The sequence below is a fragment of the Galeopterus variegatus genome, unplaced genomic scaffold (genome assembly GCF_000696425.1).
Source record: "Galeopterus variegatus unplaced genomic scaffold, G_variegatus-3.0.2 Scaffold3512, whole genome shotgun sequence".
NCBI lineage: Eukaryota > Metazoa > Chordata > Mammalia > Dermoptera > Cynocephalidae > Galeopterus > Galeopterus variegatus.
The window spans coordinates 173,327-186,004 of NW_007729623.1; the positions used below are offsets into that span (position 1 = coordinate 173,327).

The following is a 12,678-nucleotide window of genomic DNA, read 5'->3' on the forward strand; positions in this document are numbered from 1 at the left end:
TGCTTGTTCCATAGGCACTACTTAAGTTTACAGTATTACAAAATTAACTTTGGTTACAAAAAAATTACTATCTCCATTTTCATAGTTGTTACATCTTTTAGAAACCATACCTCTAGAGGTTTTTGATAAATTCTGCAACTTCATTATTTGAGTTCTAAGGGACTTCCCTTTATAGTTCTTACCTGTCTACGTTTATTAGAATTCATTCTTTGAGAATTAGTTATTACATGGTGATTAGGTTGTCAGTTGTGAACGTTAAACAGATCTGAGTTCAAATCTTGGCTTTGCCACTCATAGCTACAAGACCTTGGCCAAGATACTTAACCTCTATAAGCCTGTTTTTTTCCTTTATAAAATGTGAGTGATAATAGAACCTTCTTTGTAGAGTTGTTGCAAAGATCACATGAGATATGCATGTAAAGTACTTAATATAGAGCAACTTCATTCTGCTATTTACAATATGCATCTTTTCTTTGGCAGTATCTTGGATTTGGAACACCATCTAATCTGGGAAAAGGCAGAAGGGCTGCAGCTGCTGCAGACCTTGCTAATAGAAGTGGGGAATCAAATACTCACCAAGATATTGAAGAAAAAGATCGGTTATTACGTCACGTGGAAGCCAGAGATCTCATTGAATTTGGCATGATTCCTGAGTTTGTGGGACGGTTGCCTGTGGTAGTTCCTTTGCATAGCCTAGATGAGAAAACACTTGTACAAATTCTAACTGAGCCACGTAATGCCGTTATTCCTCAGTACCAGGCCTTATTCAGCATGGATAAGGTTAGATTTTAATTTCTTAGTTAATTTATGATTTTCTTGCTACTGAAATTGTATATAAATTAGCCCAACAAATTAAAAAGGAATTCTCTTTGGGTTTATGAGCCTATTCCTCACTAAATGTGGATCTAGGAATCAAAGAACATTACGTCACATTAGATATTTAGAAGTTAGCTTTAAAAAAAGAAAAAAAAAAAGCTTTATTTCCTCTGAGTTAAAATCATCATTGTAACTAACATAAAGCCCAAGGACGTATTTATAGAGAGAAATGATGCCATCAGTCTACCCTAACCCCTCCACGCCAGACGGCAGGATTGTCCTTTCAACCTTGACATTCTAAATGCTTACGTGTGACAGACTGTGTATACTTTTATACACTTTTGTAAGTAAAGTTTTATTAGCTCCCACATCTACGTCTCTGCAACCAACACCTGGAGGTCACTCTAGCACACACATCCAATCAGACAGCAGATGTTTTGGGTTTTATGAACTTAATGTCTCTAAATATCAGTCTTCTCTCCATTGCCACTGCCACTGCCTCAAGTCAAGCACCTTTATCATTCTTCACCCTGACCCATACATTTGATTCCTAATTGGTCTCCCTGTCTCAAGTGTGTCTCTGACCACAGCCACCAAAATATCATTATCTTCTACTTTACTTCCAGAATGGATCATTTTTATTTTTATTTTTTTTTATTATTATTTTTTTTTTTTGTCTTTTTTCGTGACCGGCAACGGATCGCAACCCTCAGTGTTGCGCCCGTACCGGACCGGGACTGGCAACGGGATCGCAACCCTCGGTGTTGCCCCTGCACCTCGCTCAGCCAGTGAGCAGCCGGTCTGTATGTGGGATCCGAACCCTCGGCGGGAGCGCCAGCACACTCCCAAGCGGCGCACTGTAGCAGTGCGCCACCGGGCTGGCCCAGAATGGATCATTTTTAAACTATTGAACACAGTGCCAAGCTAATAGATATTAAGTTCTTAATAAATATTTATTGAATGAATAAACATAAGACTAATTCTTTTACTCCCCAGGTTAAAATCATTCAGTGGTCCCCTAGTCTTATTTAGATGCCCCTACTTTGGTGCTCTCTTAGCACCATGTGCATACACTGGGCTGTAAATGCTAGTTTGTTAACCTGTCACTACTCAATAGATTATAAGTTGCTTGATATCTAATTCATCATTCAGTCTCTAATATGTAAACACGTGGGGGTTCAATAAATGTTGAAAAAAGCCCTAGGAAGTTTATGTTAATGTAGGAAGTCTCTTCAAGGACTAAGAACAAACTTGCGATTCATAATACTGATACTGTCATAGGTTAATTGATAGAACCAAGTGCTTCTTGAAGGCAGCATTCAAAAACACCATGAGAAATAATCACCTCATTTAAACTTTACATCTTTACATTTTCTGGAGGTAGAAATTAATAACCAAAAGCTATTTAGTAACTTTTATGAAGTATGTTGTTTGAAAGTATTTTGATTTTTTTTTTTTTTTTGGTATATTCTCAATATTTGAACTCTGTTTTGAAATTTGTGGTAACTTAGACTTGTCTGAAGTTTTATCTTTGTTGTACAGGATGAGAGGGTTCAGTAACACTCTTTAAAATATAGTTTAGGGCTAGCCTGTGGCTCACTCGGTTGAGTGCGGTGCTGATAACACCAAGGCCACGGGTTCGGATCCAATATAGGGATGGCCGGTTCACTCACTGGCTGAGTGTGGTGCTGACAACACCAAGTCAAGGGTTAAGATCCCCTTACCGGTCATCTTTTTAAAAAATATATATATAGTTTAAAATGTAGTTATAGGGATCCAATGAAGGTTTTCTAGGAGGAAAAGTCTAAGTGATACTTTAGTCTGAAAGGGGATAGGATCAGTCAAGACATATAGATTCTGACCCTGCCTGTGTTTCTGAGTTACCACTGAATCAGTTTACTTAACCCTTTGGAACTTACTTCCTTCTCTGTAAAGTCAGGGCATTGGTTCCTCTCAGTTCTAAAATTCTGTGATTCTAAGACTAGGAATGGTGGTAGGTAGTAATAAATAGTTCTTTTTTATTTTTGCGGCTGTCCAATATGGGGAACCAAACCCTTGACCTTCGTATTATAAGGCTGTGCTCTAACCAACTGAGCTAACTAGCCAGCCCTGTAGTAATAAATAGTTAATAGATCAAATGCTGTATGGTTATATTAAGAAAATATCTTCAAGAATTATTTAAGTTCTCATTTATTTTTGATGTATTCGTAGTGTGAACTGACTGTTACTGAGGATGCTTTGAAAGCAATAGCCAGATTGGCACTAGAACGAAAAACAGGTGCACGAGGCCTTCGATCCATAATGGTAAGTTGGCGTTATTCTACAAAAATTACATTATTTCTTGGTCTGAGTTTTGAGAGTATTAAGCTTCCCTGTTTTGTTTTGAAAATACATCTAGAGTATTGGCGTAAGATTGTATATTTTTTGTGATTTTTTTTCTTTTTGTCACAGTAGATTATATTTTGCTTTTTTCCAAAAGGGAACTTTAAGTGGTTTGCAATGAAGGACACACACATAATATGATTAAGAAAATAGAGAAAATCAGGATCATGGGAAGGAGAATTTCAGGAAATTCTATATGGGCCTTTGATTAAGCCCCAGAGCCCTTTATCAGACCTGTTAAAATCCCCATTCTTTGTTTGTAAGTTGCAGATGCCATGACATTTTACCAATTCAGCATGGTATGAACTCACTATTTTTTATTTTGTCACAGATCCTAGGGACCCAGGCTATTTTCTTGCTACTACCCACTCTCTCCCTTAGAGTTCTCTCTTCTGTCTGCCATGTCTGGCTGTACAGTGGGTTACTGTTTCCCTACATTCTCCCAAAGCAAGCACATGTTCCTGGTCTCTTTTAAGGATTTCACAGCTGTCACTTCTCTTACTCAGTAGGACTCTTAATTGGAACTACACATCCATCACACAGTTTGAGATTATACTCTCTGATGAGGGCCTGGATTTAAGGTGTTACTGATTAAGGACAGATTTATAAACATGCAAAGTAGAAGAGTAGATGATATAGTTGACATTTTTTTTAGGAAATCTGATGTACTTAAGTAATATTTTCCTTAGACAGAATATAATCCAGCCCCTACCTGTAGGCAAAGCTAATTTTCTGTAGTTAACAACTTAAGATCTGCAGCACTTGAGATAAGTGCTCATTTGAATTAATAGTTTGAAACTGAAGATCTTGGTACAGGCAATTTAGGATTAAACCATTTTCAAAGTAAGGATTTATGAGTTAACCTCCTCAGTCATAGAATAAGCCAGAAATGCTTCTGAGTAACATCTGAGTCTGAAAGTACAGTCTTTTGGTATGTGTGTGTTGACCTAAATAGGCAGAACCACAAGTAGTTTTGCTTTAAAGAATGATTTCTCTGAATTTAGTTAAAAGCTGGTTTAATATAAGGAATATGTGGGGCCGACCTCGTGGCTCACTCGGGAGAGTGCAGCGCTGGGAGCGCCTAGGCAACAGGTTTGGATCTTATATAGGGATGGCCGGTTCGCTCACTGGCTGAGCGCGGTGCGGGCAACACCAAGCCAAGGGTTACGATCCCCTTACCGGTCACAAAAAAAAATAAAGAAAGAATATGTGAAAGCTTTTACATTGACTTCAGCATTCAGTTCCTAGTGTATAATAGAGATTTAGTAATATTTCTTGAGTGAATGGAGTCAGTTGGTATCCTATAGAATAAAAGTATTTTGTATGTAATCTGTTTTCCATGTAATTCATTCCTTTTTATTTCTTTAGGAAAAACTGTTACTAGAACCAATGTTTGAAGTCCCTAATTCTGATATTATATGTGTGGAGGTTGACAAAGAAGTAGTAGAAGGAAAAAAGGAACCAGGATATATCCGGTAAAGTGTATTTTCAAGCCAGAACAGATCTAAAATTTAAGATCATCTCCTTATTGCTATGGTTTATTGGTCTGTCATTTAAAAATTGCATAAAAATCCTTATATTTAGAAGAGAAGCAGTAATCTCATAAATTTTCTTTTTTTTTTTTGGCAGCTGGCCAATACAGGGATCAAACCCTGGACCTTGGTGTTACCAGCACCATGCTCTAACCAATTGAGCTAATCCCCTAATCTCATAAATTTTCTGTAGAATAATCTAATTTGGGTTCATAAAATAATAGTGTTTTAGAGTCTTTGAAAAAAAATTTTTTTTGAAAATTGACCTTTAAAATTGTCCTCCACATTTTCCCTCTAAGAAAAAAGTATCAAAAGAAACATAAAAATAATCCAAATGAAGAGATAAAATGAACTTTGCTGCTAATTCTCTAATTTATTTACTTTTTATTTTTATTTTTTTTAAAAGATGACCAGTAAGGGGAATCTTTTTTTTTTTTTTGTCTTTTGTCTTTTTCCGTGTCCGGCAACGGATCGCAACCCTCAGTGTTGCCCCCGTACCGGACCGGGGACCGGCAATGGGATTGCAACCCTCGGTGTTGCTCCCGCGCCTCGCTCAGCCAGTGAGCAGGAACCGGTCTGTATGTGGGATCTGAACCCTCGGGCGGGAGTGCGCCACCGGGCCGGCCCAGTAAGGGGAATCTTAACCCTTGGCTTGGTGTTGTCAGCATCACGCTCAGCCAGTGAGCCAACCGGCCATCCCTATATGGGATCCGAACCTATGGCCTTGGTGTTATCAACACCACACTCTCCCGAGTGAGCCACGGGCCAGCCCCCTAATTCTCTAATTTATGAATGACTTTTTTCATGTCTTTTATAAGATCAAGACTTTGTTGTCATAATTTTTTCTCTCAGTAGTATATATCAATTGACAAATTTGACACATCTTTCACTGCTTTGTGTATATATTCCCAGGGTAGCAAACTTTCTCATAAAGGGCTAGATAAATACGTTAGAGCCATATAGTCTATATTGCAGCTACTCAGCACAGCCCTCATAGGACAAAAGCAGCCATACACAATGAACATGTCTGTTTTCCAGTAAATCTTTATTTACAAAAGCAAGCAGTGGGTTGGATTTGGCTTGCATGTAGTAGTTTACTGACCCCTGATTTATTTCAATAAATACTTATTTTATAGTGATTGACACTAATATTACCTACTCAAAAGTTACATTTCTGTTTAACTCAGTCAACAAGGTATGTTATGTTTTATGTTTGGTTATCTTCCAACATAACTTTGGAGGCAGTTGATTGGTTTTGAACAATCTTAGTTATTCAGTGAAACACAATCTTTTATTTTCATTGTTTGACATTGATGTGTGACTTTAAAAGGAATTGTGGTGGTCTGAATCATAATTTTGACTTAGTTGAGTCAAGTCACATTTAGTCAGAAGTAGTCAGCTTTTTTACCATATATATTTGCTAAATGTCAAGTATTTGAGTTGAAATAACAGATTCTATTTTGTTTCCTGGAGAAAAAGATTTTGTAAGCCTTCACCATTGAAGCCTTATTGTTCATTTATTTTATTAATAAAGTTGTTAGGGAAAATGTTGGGAAATTTACTTGCAACTCTTGGTTGTGTAGTCTGTTTCCCATCTTTCACTGCTTAGCAATCTTAATTAAAAGTGCTGTTAGTATTTTCTATTTTTGTGGCTTTTTTTTAGCTAGGGGGATTAAATTACTATTTTGAGTCATGTTTACTTCCAGTTTTCATTTAACAAACAAACCAATATGGCTTTTTGTAATAGGGCTCCAACAAAAGAATCTTCTGAAGAGGAGTATGATTCTGGAGTTGAAGAAGAAGGATGGCCTCGCCAAGCAGATGCTGCAAACAGCTAAACTGTCAGATTCCTGTCCTGTATATAAAACTTTTCCTTCTTTTGTTTAGGATTGTAAATGTCTCTACAGTCTGACATTAAAGGTATTGGATCTATCTTGGATATCATACATGGTCAGAAGTCTTTAGGATAAAAATCAGATCGTGTAGATTATTGTAACATCACTGATTTATACAGAGGACATTATGCGGACTTTAATGACACAATGTTTAGGGATAAAATGTACATTATTTTGGTTCAGTTTTTAAAAAATATGCTTCAAGAAAATTCTTAGGAGTTCTTTTAAGCAATTTAGGTATGTTGCAGTAACTGTGGATTTTACAGTAATGTTACTCTACAAATGGGAAAATAAATTCTTTAAAATTGAATATTGGCATACCATTCTTAGTGTTACCTTTTTTTACCCACATTTCCTGAAAATAAAAGAATTTTATTCATCTTAAAAATTAGACCAGGTAGTTTCCAAATAATTAAAATTTTTGTGGAAAAACAAGCTGAAGAACCATATTTTGATGATTTGTTTAGCTGTATTCTTAGTCTTATCTGCTAATGCATGACACTAATTGGTACTATAAAAAAGGCCATTCTCTTGCTGACTTGTCTGATTTATTTGCCATCTTTGATCCATTTTAGTACCATGGGTGAGTAGGTGGGAACTGAAGTCTGGCTTAAGTCTTCAGAAAAAGACTATACATCTAATTCTATAAATAGCATGCAGTATTAGTCATAGTAACAAACATGTGCTGACCTAAATAAAATATTCCAATATTGTGCACTTAAAGTACTGAGCTAGTTTTTTTGTTTTGATTTTTGATGCCGGACATTTGTCTAATTCTTTGGCAACATAGAATGTTAAAAAAAAATCTGTTTTGCTATCAGCCAAAGTGAATGTGTTCATACTAATATATAAGTTATTAGCCTTTATTATATAGCAAAAAAATAGTGGGGGGAAATTTTTGGACTCGAAAATTGTATCATTTGATACCATAAATATTGAAATATCCAGGTACCTTTTAAGCTTTTTTCCTTCTAAAGTGATACAAGTTTCTATATTTCTCAGTTCAATCTCATTTGAAATTGTTTAAATCAAAGTACATTTAAATATTGTTTTCATTTTTTGGTTTATAGACTCTTGAGTTTTCCTTTTACCCACTTTCTCTTAGGAAGAGAACCTTAAACTATTAACAAATTCTAAATCCTATTGATGAAGAGTTGGACTTCCTATGATGTAATAAAAGGGATGTGAGGTACATGTTTATGCCTCAGATAGGACCAGAAATGCAGTTCTGCGGAGTGTGTAAGCCTGGTTGCTATAGTATGGAATAGAAACAGGTATCCTTCTTAGTCTCCTTAGTAATGGTTCAAGTTCTCTCCAGGAAGTCTTTCATATTATAACTTTGTTCATTAACCTTCTTCTATTTGTATCATTTTCCTTTTTGTAGAGTGGAAATTGGAATAGCTTCTAAAATGATAAAGGTTATTTTCCAGCAATGGACTGGGAAACACTTTAGTTATAACTTGCATTTGGTTTTGGAAGTTGTTAACAAAGCATAATTGACATTTTTAAATCAAACACAACTGTATAACTACAATTTGTATCTTGGAACATATGTTTTCGCATTTGAATAAAATGAAAGGACTAAAATGAAAGCCAGTGTGGTGGTGTGTCCATATTACAATGGTGCAGGAGCACTCTGCATTGACAGCAACAAGTAGAGCCAAAGTATTGTCTTTTTAAACAGGTAGAGATATCCTATGAGCTACTTTATTCTAGGGATTGGTTAATCCTTGGCACTTCCATATCCCTCTAATAAATTCTCCTAGTTGTAAATTCCACAAAGTTTCATTAGAGTTTATGTTAAACATTTATTGAAAATCTTTACTTAAACGTTCTGCATGGAACCTGACACTAGGGACACAGACCAAGCTTTTCAAGAACCTTACCAGTCTTGGCAGGGAAACAAACAAACTTCAGTGCATTATGGTAATGGAGGTGAGATGGGTACCAGATGTGGTGGCACAGGAGGTGGTGGGCCAGATGGGTCTGAAGAATAAGTAGGAATTTGCCAGAAAAGAATAATGACAATTAAATCGAAATCTCAGAAGTGTTAAACAATTAGGGAGCCTTAGGAGTTGAGAAATAGGCAACCACTATAATTTTCCTATTACTGCTCTGAGATGACCATTTAATATTCTCTTTTCATGTTGCTAAAGACTTTGCCTCATAGTTGAGAAACCATCAAGTGGAACTTATTATGCCACCATCTATAAAGCTACCTACTTCATCACCCAACCTTTCTCTCTAGTTAGAATGGAAGGATCTCTCTTACCAAAACTCAACACTTCACATATGCTCTGTGTCCGGTCATCCCCTCTCATTTCATAAAGCCTTTAGTTCTTTTATTAGTGTCTCCTTCCTTCTGAATCATTTCCAGCAGCACCTGTGCACTGCCTAGTATTTCCTGTCCTTTAACAAATCTCCCAGGTGGATACTATAATCAACCCTTCTTATAGATGAAGAAACTGAAGCCAAGTGGCTAACCAGCTTTACCAAACTCATACAACTAAAAAGTAAGTAACAGCCAGAATTTAACACCAGGTAGACTAGTTCCAGCACTCCTACACTTAACCAGCACGTTGCAAGAAGAATGAGAACAGGCTGCTTCTACTAGCTATTTTTAAAATATTATAAAATAAATTTAAAAAATGAACACATAACACGAAAGTCAATGGTTCGGATTCCCATACAAGCCATCCATCAAAAAAAAAAAAAGTTTTAAAAATTTTAATGGGTATAAGTACACGAATGAACAGATGGACCAATGTAAAAGAATATAAAGTCCAGAAATAGATCTCAAATACATACAGGAATTTAGTATGTATGTGAAAAAGGTTATGTTTCAAGTTAGCTAGGAAAAGATAGATTATTCAATAAATGGTATTGACAACTTACTATCCATCTGGAAAATATAAAGTTATACCTTACCTGATAAATTTTAAGATTAAAAACTGAAGTCTTGGGCCGGCCCGTGGCTCAGTCGGGAGAGTGCGGTGCTGATAACACCAAGGCCCCGGGTTCGGATCCCATATAGGGATGGCCGGTTTGCTCACTGGGTGAGCGTGCCGCTGACAACACCAAGTCAAGGGTTAAGATCCCCTTACCGGTCATCTTTAAAAAAAAAAAAAAAAAAAAAAAAATAAACTGAAGTCTTTAGCTAGCCAGTTAGCTCACTTGGTTAGAATGCAGTGCTGGTAACACTAAGGTCAAGGGTTCGGATCCCTGTACCCATCAGCTGCGCCCCCCCCCCCGCCCAAAAACAGAACACTGAAGCCTTTAAATATAGTGTCACAATAAAAGTTTCTGAGAGGGGCTGGCCCGGTGGCTCACTCGGGAGAGTGCGGTGATGATAACACCAAGGCCACGGGTTCGGATCCCATATAGGGATGGCCGGTTCGCTCACTGGCTGGGCGTGGTGCTGACAACACCAAGTCAAGGGTTAAGATCCCCTTACCGGTCATCTTTTTAAAAAAAAAAAAAAAAAAAGTTTCTGAGAAGCTTGAGAGGTCCCATGGGAAGTGGGGCTAGTCTCTTTGATTGGCATGGTATGACCCAAGAGTAATTCCTCTTGAAGATTAGGAGCCTTTCTTCCTCACCTCATCCTCAGCTCTTGGTATAGAAAGTGCTTAATAAATGTTTGATGAAAATATGAAATGGGGCATGTCCCATCTAGTTACTTTGCTCAGAGTAACAGTACTTTGAAAAGTAAAGATCTAATAGTGATGCTGGAGCAATTGGATATCTGTAGGCCAAAAAGGAAGAACCTCAGTTGATCTAAGGCTCACACCTTATACAAAAATTAACTCAAAATGTATCACAGAAAAAAACTGTATCATAGACTCGAATGTAAACTTATAAAACTTTTAGAAAAAACACATGAGAAAATCTTCAGGATCTAGGGCTAAGCAAAGAATTCTCAGACACGACACCAAAAGCAGAGTGCAGAAAAGGAAAAACTGATAAGTTGGACTTAATCAAAATTTAGAACTTTTGCTCTGCAAAAAGAAAAACCCTGTTAAGAAGATAAAAAGACAAGCTATAGACTGGGAGAAAATATTTGCGAACATATTAGACAAGGGACTAGTATCTAGACTGTATAGAGAACTCTCAACAGTAAAAAACCAAACAACCTGATTAGAAATGGGCAAAAGATATAAACAGATACTTCAGTGAAGAGGATATACTGATGGCAAATAAGCATATGAAAAGATATTCTACATAATTAGCCACTAAGGAAATGTGAATTAAAACAACAATGAGATCACTACACACCTATCAGGATGTCTAAAATAAAAAATAGTAACAACACAAAATGCTAATGACAGTACAGAGAAACTAGATCATTCATATATTGCTGGTGGGAATGTAAAATGGTACCGTCACTCTGGAAAACAACTCAGCAATTTCTTTAAAAACATAACATGCAGGGGCCGGCCCCTGGCTCACTCGGGAGAGTGCGGTGCTGATAACACCAAGGCCACGGGTTCAGATCCCATATAGGGATGGCCGGTTTGCTCACTGGGTGAGCGTGGTGCTGACAACACCAACTCAAGGGTTAAGATCCCCTTACCGGTCATCTTTTAAAAAAAAAAAACAAAAAACAAAAAAACATAACATGCAACTACCATACAACCCAGGAATTGCACTCCCAGAGAAATGAAGATTTGTGTTTACAAAAAAACCTATATACAGATGTTTATAGCAGCTTCATTACAGCACCAAACTGGAAACAACCCAAAATACCTGCAACAGGCAAATGGTTAGAGTGTGGTACATCCACATCATGGAATACTACTCAGCAATGAAAAGGAACACTTGATATACACAACAACCTGGATGACTCTCCAGAGGATTATGCTGAGTGACAAAAGCAAATCTCAAAAGGTTATATACTCTATGATTCCATCTATATAACATTCTTGAAGAGACAAAAATTATAGAAATAGTAGATTAGTGGTCGTCAGGGGTTAAGGAAAAGGGTTATGGAAGAGAAGTGGGTGCGGCTGTAAACGGGCAAATGAGGAATCCCGGTAGTGATGGAAATGTTCTATATCTTGACTGTATCAATGTCAATATCCTGGTTGTGATATTGTATTACAGTTTCAGAAGAGGTTACCATTAGGAGAAACTGGGTAAAGGGTACACAGGATCTTGCTGTATTACTTCTTACACCTGCATATGAATCTACAATTGTCTCAAAATTTAATTTTAAAAATCTAATCATATGGCATGGCCTTCCCTTCACCTCCTGTTTAAAACCAATGATTTCCCGTTAAGATATGAGATCATGGACATTATGACTTTTGTTCACCTCCCCACGATCACCAGGCTCTCCTCTGGCCTTCCGTTCTCCATCTTCTTTCAGTTCCCCTCACTAGACATACTCCTGTCTACTAGAGGGCCTTTGCACATGCTGTTCCTATCTGGACTGTGATTCCCTCTCTTCTATTTAACACCTGTTTATCCTTCAGATCTCAGCTGAAGCCTGAAAGCCTTAGGACAACCTTCCCCAACTTTTTTGACCAAGTCAAATATTCACTATTGCACTTCTACATCTTTTTGCAGATTACTTGATTAATGTGTCTTCTTTACTACATACGTAGTTCCACGAGAAGACCCGTATCTTCTAGTCTCACTGTATGCGGAGTTGCTAGCTCCGTACCTAGAATGCTCAGTAAGAACAGTATTTAGGAATTGGAAGATTGAAGGTTGAATACCCACTCAAGAGCCTGGCTATCAGGCGGGGGCGTGTCGCACTTGCATCTCGCGTAATAACGACGTCAGTTCCTCCAGGAAGACTAGCGGGGAACGACTCAGATTCCTATCACCTCTTAGAGCAGCTCTGCGGTGATCATGGCTCTGCCGCCCTTCTTCGCCCCGGGCCGCCCGCAACCGCCGCCTCCAGCTCCATTCGGCTGTCCGCCACCGCCGCTGCCCTCCCCGGCTTTCCCGCCGCCTCTCCCTCAGCGACCCGGCCCTTTTCCGGGGGCCTCCGCCCCCTTCCTCCAGCCTCCGCTGGCTCTGCAGCCTCGGGCCCCAGCGGATGCCACCCG

The 12,678-nt window shown here is 37.9% G+C and overlaps 2 protein-coding genes across 3 annotated transcripts in view; both read left to right on the top strand.

Moving 5' to 3' along the window:
* Positions 1-6,935, top strand: part of CLPX (caseinolytic mitochondrial matrix peptidase chaperone subunit) — a 35,364-nt gene extending 28,429 nt beyond the window's left edge. Inside the window, exons 11-14 of one of the 2 annotated variants that reach the window (XM_008585289.1) lie at positions 481-780; positions 3,028-3,120; positions 4,567-4,673; positions 6,478-6,935. In XM_008585289.1, the coding sequence (XP_008583511.1) occupies positions 481-780; positions 3,028-3,120; positions 4,567-4,673; positions 6,478-6,568 (591 nt within the window). In that variant the 3' untranslated portion in view covers positions 6,569-6,935. The remainder of the gene's footprint in view (positions 1-480; positions 781-3,027; positions 3,121-4,566; positions 4,674-6,477) is intronic. The other variant, XM_008585290.1, reaches the window with a different exon arrangement.
* Positions 6,936-12,478: 5,543 nt separating this feature from the next.
* The window catches only part of PDCD7 (programmed cell death 7), a 15,130-nt gene continuing 14,930 nt past the window's right edge, over positions 12,479-12,678 (top strand). The window contains exon 1 of the mRNA XM_008585294.1: positions 12,479-12,676. Coding sequence (XP_008583516.1) covers positions 12,479-12,676 — 198 coding nt within the window. The remainder of the gene's footprint in view (positions 12,677-12,678) is intronic.